Source organism: Cherax quadricarinatus, chromosome 5 (assembly GCF_038502225.1).
Source record: "Cherax quadricarinatus isolate ZL_2023a chromosome 5, ASM3850222v1, whole genome shotgun sequence".
Taxonomy (NCBI): domain Eukaryota; kingdom Metazoa; phylum Arthropoda; class Malacostraca; order Decapoda; family Parastacidae; genus Cherax; species Cherax quadricarinatus.
Window position 1 is genome coordinate 44948811 of NC_091296.1, and position 14694 is coordinate 44963504.

The following is a 14694-nucleotide window of genomic DNA, read 5'->3' on the forward strand; positions in this document are numbered from 1 at the left end:
GGCGAGTCAGCGCTTAGAAGTTATTATTGGCTTCTGCTTCGGTGTGTACGAATTATTTTTACAGCAGTCAGTGTTTGCTAGGAGGGAAGTAGGTGGGGAGGGGGGATGGGGAAGGTGGGGAGAGAGGAGGAAGTGTATACGTGGGAAGAGTGGCAGTGGGTGTTTGGTGGGGTGTATGGAGGTGGTGTATGCTAGGAAGTGGGGTGTGTCTGTATGATTACCTATATAGCATCTCTTTTATTTTTAGCCATTTTTCTCATTTTCTCTCTCATCTTTACTCTCGTTGTCATTATTAATGTTTTCACTGTTTTTCTACCGGTGTTATTGGCAGTGTCTCTTATTCCAAGCAATGTCTTCCGTACTTTTGAAATGCCTGTTGCATCTCTCTCTCTCTCTCTCTCTCTCTCTCTCTCTCTCTCTCTCTCTCTCTCTCTCTCTCTCTCTCTCTCTCTCTCTCTCTCTCTCTCTCTCCACTACTCAAGCTCAAGACACTGATATTTTACGTATTTGTATATCAGGATAAGATTTCTTATCTTACTCGGTTTATTTACACGTTAAGAGATTTGATCTTACAAAAAGCCCACTTATAGGCTATGAACTCTTATCCTGCCTATTCTTATTTACACACTAAGAGCTGAGCTGGTATCCTATCTAAGCTCATTTGAAAATCTTCTTTTATCTAAGCTTACTTGAAAGCTTGATTTTATCTAAGCTTCATTCCCAGACTTTCGGTTACAACTTGCAACAGACGACGAACACTCAGGTACCTATTTACTCTTAGGTGATATAAACAACAGGTGCAAGGACGCTCACTCGTATGCCTCCTTTCCCCTCCTCCCCACCATCCTTCCCAGCACTGGAATCGAACTCGAGATTCTTTCGGTTGGGGGCCAAGCATTCTATCCCTGATTAACTTAGCGAGAGAAATAGATAACGTTTCTTGGTATTATTAGGTAGGTCTTGTACCTGGAACAATCTCAGCTAAAGCCATAGGTCAATATCGCTTAGCTGAGCTCGTTAATGTACCTAGAACGTTCAAGCTGCGTTGATATTCCTGGAGCTTACCTATTGAGAGTGACTGTCTTAAGTCGTACTGATTTATAGCGTCCTGTGGCTGAAGGACTGTGATGACGGACCGTCTAGCAACAGTGTGGTGTTAGTGTCATCTTCACACACACACACACACACACACACACACACACACACACACACACACACACACACACACTATATAAAAACTATTGGTGTGCAGGCACTGCACTTGTTATTTACCCTTTAATGTAATTCCTGACGATATCCTTAACAAATTAGTGAAGTTTCGCAGCTCAGGCTGACATAGTACATTACTTGATGCAAGTAATCCTTCCTCTGTGATGATGGAAAACATCAAAACATAACTAGTCTTTGTTACCAATGTGTAACTATCATGAGCAATATAGTAGCATCAAACTGCTGGTGTTAACACTGTGTAACAATCATGAATAATAAAGTAACAGCACACTGCTGGTGTTAACACTGTGTAACTATCATGAACAATAAAGTAACAGCACACTGCTGGTGTTAACACTGTGTAACTATCATGAACAATAAAGTAACAGCACACTGCTGGTGTTAACACTGTGTAACTATCATGAACAATAAAGTAACAGTACACTGTTGGTGTTAACACTGTGTAACTATCATGAACAATAAAGTAACAGCACACTGCTGGTGTTAACACTGTGTAACTATCATGAACAATAAAGTAACAGCACACTGCTGGTGTTAACACTATGTAACTATCATGAACAATAAAGTAACAGCACACTGCTGGTGTTAACACTGTGTAACTATCATGAACAATACAGTAACAGCACATAGCACGTGTATACAATGCTCGAAATAAGGTTCATCCTTACATAGCAACTCAGCCAAGTTTTCTTCCTAGCACACTCACATTGTCTAAAATAAAACACACACACACGCACGCACACGCACACACACACACACACACACACACACACACACACACACACACACACACACACACACACAAACACACACACACACACACACACAAACACACAAACACAAACACACACACACAAAGGCAGGATGTTCCAGAGATTGGGCACAGTAACATGGGGACACAGTTGGAAGTTGAAGACACAGATGAATCACAGGGATGTTAGGAAGTATTTCTTCAGCCACAGAGCAGTCAGGAAGTGGAATAGTTTGGGAAGCGATGTAGTGGATGCAGGATCCATACATAGCTTTAAGCAGAGCTATGATAAAGCTCACGGTTCAGGGAGAGTGACCTAGTAGCGACCAGTGAAGAGGCGGGGCCAGGAGCTTAGACTCGACCCCTGAAACCTCAACTAGGTGAGTACAACTAGGTGAGTACACATGAAAACAGCAAAGGAGTTGCTCAAATCGGATATAGAGATACGGAGGTAAAGGAAATGGGAAGAGGAGAAAGAGAGGTCACTGATTATTCACTGGCTTCGGGATACTAAATTCAGGGACGAGTTATGATGAAATATGACACGCGGAGGAAATGGAGATTGATGATATCATCACAACTATGGCTGGGGAGGGTATGTCTCAGTTGGAAAATATTCAGAAGTCATTTGTAGTACTCGAAAGGAAAAAGTCGCCCAGTAATGGTACCAGACAAGAACCTGCAGCAGACACCTTAACCAGGATAGAACAAATAAAGGAATGGAAGCAGCTGAGTGAGTGTACAAATACGTCAGATGGCATTTATCGACAAGCATGGAAACTCGAGGATCTCTAAGCACAACCACACACAGAATACCTCTCAGCCCCTAGCCCCCCTACCCAATCAAGCACAATAATCCAAAACAACTCAAACTCCCCACCCACAGTCCCCATTCTTCCCTGCACAAATATTATTCTCACAGAAGCCCCACACAAAATCCCACCCCTTTCCATACCCTCAATCCGCACCAACCCTTCCCACCATCCAGACTCATGGGAAGGAACACGAATCCAAGAACCCTCAAACCAAAATACAGTAATGAAAAAGAAGGGAAGGTATGGTACACCAACGCCGATGGAATAACAAATAAGAGACAGGCGTGGCACGAACGAATCATGGGAGCATCCCCAGACATTATAGCACTCACTGAGACAAAGCTTTCAGGGATGATAACAGACATTATCTTGATGAATGACAATGAAATTCTGAGAAAAGATAGAGAGAACAGAGGGGAAGGAGGAGTTGCACTGCTCTGGAGTTTTGTGGAGATGGGAGGAATAAACAGAGGAACACTAAATACTGGGGTTCACAAGGTGGTGAAAGCAGTGATTTGCTACCCTCCACTAAACTGCAAGAGAAGAGCGGTAGAGTACCTAAAAGAAGATGATTCATACTTGACAGCAAGCACGGCTTCAGGGATGGAAACTCCTGTGTCCCAAACTCACTAGAGTTCTATGACAATGTAGCAGAAGTAAGGCAGGTGAGAGAGAGAGAGAGAGAGAGGATGGGTAGACTGCATTCTTGTAAGAAGGCTTTTGATACGCTACTGCACAAGAGACTGGTAAAAAAACTAGAATAACAGCAGAAATAACAGGAAAGGCACTACAATGGATCAGGGAAAGCATGACAGGAAGGAAACAATGAGTGATGGTGCGTTGTGATGAGTGGGATCCACAAGACTCAGTACTTGGTCCAATGCTGTTTCTTGTTTACTTGAATGATATTAAAAATGGATGGGAAATTGATGACGAAAATGTTACAAATGGATCTAGACAGGCTAAAAGCCTGGTCTGACAAATGGCTCCTGGAGTTTAATCCTTCCAAGGGTAAAGTTATGAAGCTTGAGGAAGACAAAGAAGACCGTGAAAAGGGGGGCCAGGACCTATGACTCGACCCTAGCAACCACAATTAGGTGAGTACAGGGCTGAGACTCGACCCTTCAAATCTCATATAGGTAAGTACACACACTTCAAGTAACGTTGAAGCCACTGTGTTGCATTTGACCTCCCTCCTACTGCTGCTGTTGCTGCTACTGCTGTTGCTGCTGCTGTTGCCTGAACTTTGCTATGTGCCACAGCTCGGCCGGAAGAGCGTGTATATTGCCGCTAGCGGGTCGTGACACTCACTGACTTGCGGAAGACGAGGGGCGAAGGTGAGGCTGATGATTTTGTTTTTCCAGGTTTGGGTGGTGAGGGAAGGGAGATGGAGGAAGTGGGAATCAGTGCCCGGCTGAAGGTTATTATCTAATCAACGGGGCGAGGAGGAGGTGGCTGGAAGGTGGGGCAGGGGAAGTGGGGACATCAGAGTGCCGCTTCTATACCAGTTGGGGAGAGCAACTGCAGCAGTGGACCCACCACTACCATCAACATCAATGACCACGACTCTTTCACCTCTCATCTCCCCCACCGCCACCCACCGCCACTGCCGCCAGCGCCGCCGCCGCCGCCGCCAACGCTGCTGCCTACATGCCCGGTCGGTGAGCAGTAAGCAACCCACAGCGGCAATACCATTACTTACCTCCGCTACACTCCACTGTCGGCCGCGGGCCAGCACGCACTCCCTTGCTTACTCAGCTTCGACACTGTAACACTGTATAAATTAAGGTTAACATTACCTTATTCTATATGACCTAAGCATCTACTTAAAAAAAGTGATTATTTACGTTTCGAGTGTATTTTTATAAAGTGGATTAAACTGCACATGCACAAAGTGATATCAAGTACACATGCATCAAATGATTTCAGTGAATTCATGGAGAGCTGGAATTTATTTTGAAAAATTCTGTGCGTACGGGTATTGATTGAATTTTGGAAAGAAGTGTTGTAATGATAAATAGTTATATGAGTGTTGCGTGACGGTAAGTTAGACTCTTCTAAAGATAAGATAAGATATTAAAGAGTACAGTTGGCGTGCTGCAGAGAGCAGCAGAGGCAGTAAGAGTGTTGTGGGTGAGTGTGGAGGCTGTGGTGAGGGGACCCAGTTCCCACCAGGCGAATGAGGACATCCTATGGCAGGAGTCTACAGCCAGCCTCACCCACCACCACCCTAAGCCCACCCCACTCTCTCCCTTCACCCTATACATAAAGCCTATAGATTCTCATAGGCTGAGGTGAAGGAGAGAACCAAAGTGTTTGAATCGTAAAAAAAATAAAGAGAATTAAAGCGGCAAAAATTTTAATAAAGTGCTTTCGTTTAAGTTTGTGTTGCATTGATTGATACCATTAAGATATATAATTAAATACACAAAAGAGGTGAGTTGTTAATTAACGAGAAGGAGAAGCTGCCGAGTAGCGCCTGAACCATGAGAGAGTCTGCGGCTCCAAGCACTGGCGGGGCTCCCAGGAAGGTATGTATAGGCTTCCTTGGGTTTGTCGATTCCCTCTTCTCCATCTTGGTGTTCGCTCCTCTGGTGGTAGGTTACTGGCGCGGTTGCTGGCAGCTCATGGATCAGTTCCTGCTGCCAAATAACAAACAGTTGTCGGTTGCCACCTCACTAGCAATGGGAGTCATTTCTGGACTACTGTTTTGCCTCCTACAACGGCAGCTTGATGTTCTCTTCGATCACTCCCGACGACCCAGTCTGCACCTACTTGCGTCGCGTCTCTACACGTGTGTATATTGCGTGTGCTGCGTCAATCACTGGAGAGGAGTATGGGCTGCCTGGGACCTATACACAGGAATCTCTTGGCAGTCAGGAGCAACTTCCTTCGGCATAGGTCTCACGACACTGGCCCTCACCCGTGGCCTCAAAAATATCTTAGCCCCGCCATTTATCGTCGTCACAGACCATCCAACAGGATACTTCCATGTGCCAACCCTCTTCAGCGCTCAGGTAGGTCGTTGCCTTCCACACATATTTCTCCTTATAGATGTGACCGAGTTCATCGGACTCAGTCTCAGTTCTTCCTTCTGGTGTAAATAAGGTTATCCATCTTGATGTCGCCATGACAGTGTTTTATGTACAGTATCTCAAACGTTTCTTGTTTTTGATACTTACGTTCCAGTTAATAAAATGTTTATTAATTTAAATGTTTTCCTTCCTCCGATTTTCCAGTTGTTTCCCTTTTCTAGATAATAATTCAGAACTTTTCAATATGTGACAATAATCATTTATGGAAAGCATATCTTGAGCATTTCTATAAACAAATCTCGATTTCCTGTATGCTTCGCATATTTCCTAGACAAATTCCGTGTTCGAAATGCTGATGAAATCTTTTGTTTACATGGTTAGGCTTTTGCTTTTCCGTCCGCAGTTCTGATTGCAGGACCTCGGCGTGACTCCTACCACGGTGCTACGGCAGTGTATGTACATGGTTAGGTTATATCTCGACTCCAATCATGATAAATAATTAAACTTTAAAGTTTTTATTATGTGGCAATTAAAATGACAGTATGCTAGAGTAAAGTCATACAGTTGTATATGACTTTATAAAAACTTGTGATTATTTCTGACAAGCCTTTGAGACTTTTCAATATTATGACTATATTATCTATTTAGCTAGTGGTGAGTACTGGGTAACAAGTACTCAGTGTCGAGTCATGTCCTAACTCTCAAGTGGGAAGGGAATGGGTGTTTAGAGCAAACCAGTTGATAAGCTTCTATACATAAAAAAAAAAAACATAATTAGTCATTGCCAACTAGAACGCTTTCGCTTTCGTAGTAAATGATAACATGCGAGGGATGAGGCGTGGCGGGTGGTTGCTTGACTGTTCGACTGAGGGAAGTGCTGCTACGCTCTTCTTATTTATATGTTTATAGTTTAACGATCTTTTCCATATCAGTAATTTATATAAGTTCAAAGGATTTATATAGATGATTATGAATAATCATCTGTTTTTGTGAGGCTATAGTTGAGTAAGATTCGTCAGGAAACAGGACATGTGTTTTCTGACGCTTGTCTTAGTCATATGATGATCCTCCACTGGAGCTTTTGGACATCTGACCGAGGCCTTCAGCTGGCTTACCCGCCCACCACTTTAAAAAGTAAGGTTATATTTGTTGTTAGGCCATATATTTATACACTTTTTGTATTCATGCACTTTTCTATAGTATATAATTATAAAAAAAAATTGTCACTTGATGAACAGAAGAAATAAAAATATTTCCAAATGAAGAATATTTTAAAAATATCAATGTAGTTCATTAGGTGGTTAATAAAAGAGTGTCTTACGTCTGGCAGAGTGAGACATGAATAACTGTTGTTCCAGCGTTTTATTCCTCCTCAACACCCACTCGTGCTGCTTAAGTTGAAGACTGAGCTGCACACAGGAGTATGAACTATCCCATACAGATAGTTGAGCCAAGAAAGAAATATAAAGCCTTTTTCGAGTGCAGTTTCTTTAAGAAAGTGGAAAACTTTAGCTTAGGTGTGGTCTGCAGAACGTCAAATATACAGTCACAATGCGAGGCTTGTCAGGAATTTCAGTCTGGATTTCTGTGACAGAATAAATAATTTTATGACGTTTTGTTCAATGATTTCTAAATCATTCTTTGACTCAATTGGAATGAACAACCTTGTTTATCTAGTTCTGGTTAACAAGGAAGTACTGATAAATATTCTTGAAGTCTGATATTAATTTGGGAAAAGCCAATATCAAACATGGTATTTTCAGACTTTATTTAATATTGTAATGGAGAGTGCCATTCGGGAAAGCAGATTAAGACCGTTATTGTACTTGGAAAAAACTTGCAAAAGATTCCCAGCATACTCTGACAGGGAAATCAGAACTGTATGAACAAGAGATTAAAATATCTCTTGGGTATCAAAGAAGACGTTCAGATGTAAGAGCACTTAAGGCCCATCCGAAAAGTTTCCTTTCGGTCTCTAGGTCTATAGGCCCATGGTTCATGGAGAAAGGTGTCTCCTTTAATCTTACTCACGACAACTTTCATCTAACGTCTAAGAAATGAGTTTGATTTTGAGAATTGTCTTTTTTTTTTTTTTTTGCATAGAACACAAGTATCACATCTTAATAATTATAAAGAACCTGATAAAAATGTATTGCTCTCTGGAAAATAGTTACTAGAAACACGTTTCTCAAACAAAACCCTTGATCTCGAAGAACTAAACCATACCACAGGCGGGGATAGAATCCGCGATCAAAGAGTCTCAAAACTCCAGACCGTCGTGTTAGCCACGATCTGGAGTCATTACGATTTCGTGGGTCATCTCGAACATCTATTTTGTAGGGTACTCAGAGCAAACAAGGTAGTAAATATTAATGATTATCTAGTCTCTTTAATAGCTAGTAGAATACTAAGTGTGCCTGAGAATTAGAAGATAGTTCATGTGTTACCTGCTGTATATGTGATACATCGAATTATTTCCCTATCTTCCTGACCTCAAGAGTTGAAAAATGTTTTGACATTTTGTTATCAGATGCATCTCAAAATCAACCTGATGAACATAAGACACACGTCCAACATTTGGAGTATCTTTAATGGTGGTGCATTTTTTTTTTTTTTTTTGCAAGTCTGGATTTTCCAGGCTAATATAGGGGCATGATGATGGAGACTTATGTAGTAAAGCAAATAGAAGAGGTAATAAGTTGCAGACGTTGTCATAAGAGGGCGGGACTCGATAATGACTGTAAATCATTCCCATAAATTGAATCAAAGGTTAGGAATGGAGAAGATATCTTTTGATATGTCAGACATGTATCAATAGATAAAAGATATACAGTTCGCATATTGTGATTAATATAAAACTGATGCAATATCTTGGTATTCTTTTTAGATAAATGTTTCTCTCATAAAGATGCTAAGTGTTGCATATATATCTTAATCTTTTGATTTAATGATAACTATAATTTTGTCAATGAAATTCAACACGACTTTCTTATGGGTTGTTATTCTCAAACTAATTTACTGACTTAATTATGGTATTTAAAGTGGAAGACCATAAGAAAAACCTTGACTCATATGTGAATGTCAGTGATGCCTTAGAATGGCTATCGTATAGGAGACAGTTACTGTCAGCTATAGAAAATGGGGAAAGGGTCAGTGGTGAAGAGAGGAGACTGAAAATGGGTGGTCAATGGTGGACAGAAGAGGATGAAAATGAGAGGTCAGTGATGGATAGAAGAGGATGAAAATGAGAGGTCAGTGATGGACAGAAGAGGATGAAAATGAGAGGTCAGTGATGGATAGAAGAGGATGAAAATGAGAGGTCAGTGTTGGATAGAAGAGGATGAAAATGAGAGGTCAGTGGTGAAGAGAATGAAAAATTAAAATTGAGTGAAGATGTTGATATAAAATAGATCACTCAACATAAAGATAAATTAGGAAGAGAATAAATATGAATAATCACAGGACAACTAATTTCGTTGCGAATGAAAATAACAAAAGAAGGAAGAACCGCCATAAGTTCCATCGCTTCTTGAGTTCTTGAAGGCAGGGCGCCCCGGGAGCGCTAGAAAACTGATAAAATTAAAATTTGTCAGGTGTTGTGAATAAATAATGTATAAATATGACAACAATTTGGTGGCAAAAAAACAAAATTGTCCCTAACCATTTTTTCCAGTTAAGTTTCTCCTTGTAGCCCATCATCCCCAGCTCCAGTGACAACTACAGTTTCATTGTTGTTATACTGTAGTGTGTGTTATTACACTGCTGTTATTACACTGTAGTGTGCATTATTACACTTGTTGTTACACTGTAGTGTGTCTTATTACACTGTCGTTGCTACACTGTAGTGTGTGTTATTACACTGCTGTTGTTACATTGTAGTCTGTGTTATTACAATGCTGTTGTTACGCTGTAGTGCGTGTTAGTACACTGTTGTTGTTACACTGTAGAGTGTGTTATTACACTGTTGTTATACTGTAGAATGTGTTATTACACTGTTGTGATTAGACTTTAGAGTGTGTTATTACACATTCTTCCTCGAGAGTAAACTGGATAGAAGGTCCGGCTGCCTTGAACCGAGGAAGAGTTCAATGACAAGTTACCTTTTCTAGACGTCCTTATTCACAAAGTTGATAACAATCTAAGATTTCAAGTTTACCGGAAACCTACCAACAAAAATGATCTCACACACTCCCATTCCAGTCAAGATACTAAGATCAAAAGAGGCATCATCATCGGATTCTTCCTCAGAGCATACCGAATTTGTAGTCCTGAGTTTCTTGACGTGGAATGCACATACATTCACCAAACCTTCACTGATATACATTTTCCTTCTTTTTTTCATCAAATATGCACCAACACGACTCCTAACAGTTATAATTCTTCCCAACAACCAGGTTCATTAAACGTTTCCAAAGTACTCTAACAGGCTAACACTAGAGTACCCATCGCATCCAGTACATCAATAAAGGATCTAACCAGGACAAAATCGAAGCACCATTTACCAGTCAATCCAGGAGTTTACACTATACCTTGTGGAGGCTGTGATGGAATATATGTAGGTGAAACAGCAAGAAACCTCGAAACATGCCTCAGTGAACACGGTAATGTATGTAGGAACGATAAACAACGCCTACGTACAACACCGGAATTCCGCCAATCACCTCATGAATTTCGGGGACGCCCGACTAGTGATCAAAGAACCTAGTTTCCGCAGACCTAAATGCCTTGAATCACCATTAATCGTTGTTTCTAACACAGTTAAACAAAACAAAGGCAGCTTCAACATCTCTGAAGTCTTAGCAAGAATCCTCCTCGAAACAGTAAACCTTGCCATCACATAGTTGCTGCTGATACTACATAAAAGGACATACCCAGCTTGGGCCAACAGGTCTGCTGCAGTGTTCCTCCTTTCTTATGTAATAGAGGAGGGACACTGAAACAGACCTTCTCAAAACCATATACATTTGACCAACCTATTTTTATACTACCCAAGCCATAGCTTTTGTAGCCTATTTAGCTCAAGAACCAGCTGACTTTTCCACTACATGTTTAACTACTACTACGTCTACTAGTACTACACCTCACTCAAAGCCTATATATATTCTCCGTCTCCATGTATTGTTTGTAACGGCTTGATAAAACTCCTGGAGAGCGAAATGTTGCCACAACAAAATGTCCCATTAGTTGCACTTCTGTCCTTTTACTTAACATCTTATTACACTGTTGTTGTTACACTGTAGAGTGTGTTATTACACTTTTGTTACACGGTAGAATGTGTTACTACACTGTGGAGTGTGCTATTACACTGCAGGATCTGCTCTTGTTACGATGTAGTGAGTGTTGTTCCTATGAAGTATAATTTGTTACAATGTTATTGTCATACCGATGAGTCTGTTGTTTATAGACTATTTTTAGTCTGTTGTTACCTCTGTTACTTTTACATTTATGTTGTTACACTATTGATTAAATGTTGTTATCCTGTTGTTATTACACTGTAATGTGTGTTATTGTTATATTGTTCTTTTTACACCATTCTCCTTTGTATGGACTGATGAAGCCACTGTGTGGCGAAACGTTTCCTCATTAAAAATACACAAGTGTTGCACATGTGTCTAATTTGTCAACTTGTCGGTTCTCTGAACCACTTATCTACATTCTTTTTACAATTTTGTTGTTATAAAGCAGTGTGTGTTTGTGTTGCAGTTACCATGTTTTTGTTACACTTGGGTTGGGTGTTGTTCCATAACTGGAGTGTGTTGTTTTCAAATTGATGCTGTTACACTTTTTGTTGTTACACTCCAGTGTGTGTTATTGTTACTCTGTATTGTGTGTGTTGATTTTACACAATTGTTCTTGTTTTCTTATGTGTTTTTGTTACACTGTGGTGCGTGTTACACTCATATTACACTGCACTATGTGCAGTCGTTACACTTGTTTTGACACTTCAGTTATTATACTGTGGCGTGTGTTGTTCAGCTGTTTTTGTTACACTGTCAGTGTTGTTGTCACACTTTTGTTCTTACACTGTTCTTATGTTGATTGTTTTTACGAATCTATCGGACTGAGGCACCAATTTTATAGCAAAATATTTCAGTGAGACTTTAACTTGATAAATTAGACACATATGCAACATTTGAGTATCTTTAATGAGGAAACGTTTCGCCACACAGTGGCTTCATCAGTCCATACTAAGGAGAATGGTGAAGAACAGGAGGAATTTTAGGTAATCAGTCCCTCAAGGCTGAGGGACTGATTACCTCAAACTCCTGTTCTTCAGTTCCATATGTGTCTAATTTATCAACCTGTCGGTTCTCTGAACCGCTTTAACTTGGTTAAGAATTAATAAAGAAATATCCACAGCCATGGGATGAATATCCATATTCATCCCATGGCGCCTTGGAACCGTTTCACATACCCACCCACCCACACACACCCACCCACACCCACCAACACCCACCCACCAACACTCACTCACCCACCCACACACACACAAGGAGATTAGTAGAAGAGCCAGAAACGAGTATGCGCAGATAAGGAGGGAGGCCCAGCGACAGTATGAAAACGACATAGCATCGAAAGTCAAATCTGACCCGAAACTGCTGTATAGCCACATTAGGAGGAAGACAACAGTCAAGGACCAGGTGATAAGGCTGAGGAAAGAAGGTGGAGAACTCACAAGAAACGATCAAGAGGTATGTGAGGAGCTCAACACGAGATTTAAGGAAGTATTTACAGTAGAGACAGGAAGGACTCTGGGGGGACAGACCAGATGGGGACACCAACAAGGAATACACCAACAAGTGTTGGACGACATACATACAGATGAGGAGGAGGTGAAGAAACTGCTAAGGGACATCGATACCTCAAAGGCAATGGGACCGGACAACATCTCTCCGTGGGTCCTTAGAGAGGGAGCAGATATGTTGTGTGTACCACTTACCACAATCTTCAACACATCCCTGGAAACTGGGCAACTACCTGAGGTATGGAAGACGGCAAATGTAGTTCCCATTTTCAAAAAAGGAGACAGAAAAGAGGCACTAAACTATAGACCTGTGTCATTGACGTGTATAGTATGCAAAATTATGGAGAAGATTATCAGGAGGAGAGTGGTGGAGCACCTGGAACGGAACAGGAGTATAAATGCCAACCAGTACGGATTCACGGAAGGCAAATCCTGTGTCACAAACCTTCTGGAGTTTTATGATAAAATAACAGAAGTAAGACAAGAGAGAGAGGGGTGGGTTGATTGCATCTTCTTGGACTGCAAGAAGGCCTTTGACACAGTTCCTCACAAGAGATTAGTGCAGAAGCTAGAGCATCAGGTGCATATAACAGGAAGGGCACTGCAATGGATCAGAGAATACCTGACAGGGAGGCAACAACGAGTCATGGTACGTAATGATGTATCACAGTGGGCACCTGTGACGAGCGGGGTCCCACAGGGGTCGGTCCTAGGACCAGTGCTATTTTTGGTATATGTGAACGACATGACGGAAGGGTTAGACTCAGAAGTGTCCCTGTTTGCAGATGATGTGAAATTAATGAGGAGAATTAAATCTGATGAGGACCAGGCAGGACTTCAAAGAGACCTGGACAGACTGGACACCTGGTCCAGCAAATGGCTTCTCGAATTTAATCCTGCCAAATGCAAAGTCATGAAGATAGGGGAAGGGCACAGAAGACCACAGACAGAGTATAGGCTAGGTGGCCAAAGACTGCAAACCTCACTCAAGGAGAAAGATCTTGGGGTGAGTATAACACCGAGCATGTCTCCGGAAGCACACATCAATCAGATAACTGCTGCAGCATATGGGCGCCTGGCAAACCTGAGAACAGCATTCCGATACCTTAGTAAGGAATCATTCAAGACACTGTACACCGTGTATGTCAGGCCCATACTGGAGTATGCAGCACCTGTTTGGAACCCGCACTTGATAAAGCACGTCAAGAAACTAGAGAAAGTACAAAGGTTTGCAACAAGGTTAGTTCCAGAGCTAAGGGGAATGTCCTATGAAGAAAGATTAAGGGAAATCGGCCTGACGACGCTGGAGGACAGGAGGGTCAGGGGAGACATGATAACGACATATAAAATACTGCGTGGAATAGACAAGGTGGACAAGGACAGGATGTTCCAGGGAGGGGACACAGAAACAAGAGGCCACAATTGGAAGTTGAAGACACAAATGAGTCAGAGAGATAGTAGGAAGTATTTCTTCAGTCATAGAGTTGTAAGGCAGTGGAATAGCCTAGAAAATGACGTAGTGGAGGCAGGAACCATACACAGTTTTAAGACGAGGTTTGATAAAGCTCATGGAGCGGGGAGAGAGAGGGCCTAGTAGCAACCGGTGAAGAGGCGGGGCCAGGAGCTAGGACTCGACCCCTGCAACCACAAATAGGTGAGTACAAATAGGTGAGTACACACCCACCCACCCACACCCACCAACACCCACCCACCAATACTCACCCACCCACCCACACACACCCACCAACACCCACCCACACACCCACTCACCCACTCACCCACCTACACACAGACACACACACACACACACACACACACACACACACACACACACACACACACACACACACACGTGTGTGTGAAGTTAATGAGGAGAATTAAATCGGTCGAGGATCAGGCAGGATTACAAAGAGATCTGGACAGGCTACAAACCTGGTCCAGCAACTGGCTCATTGAGTTTAACCCTGCCAAATGCAAAGTCATGAAGATCGGGGAAGGGCAAAGAAGACCGCAGACACAGTATAGTCTAGGTGGCCAAAGACTGCAAACCTCACTCAAGGAAAAAGATCTTTGGGTGAGTATAACACCGAGCATATCTCCTGATGCGCACATCAATCA

At 41.9% G+C, this 14694-nt stretch overlaps 1 protein-coding gene across 1 annotated transcript in view; it reads left to right on the forward strand.

The window, feature by feature from the left end:
* Positions 1–4306: 4306 nt before the first annotated feature.
* fusl (fuseless) overlaps positions 4307–14694 on the forward strand; it is a gene marked incomplete in the record, with an annotated part of 465734 nt that continues 455346 nt past the window's right edge. The window contains 1 exon segment of the mRNA XM_070101756.1: positions 4307–5813. Within this exon segment, the coding sequence (XP_069957857.1) occupies positions 5283–5813 (531 nt within the window).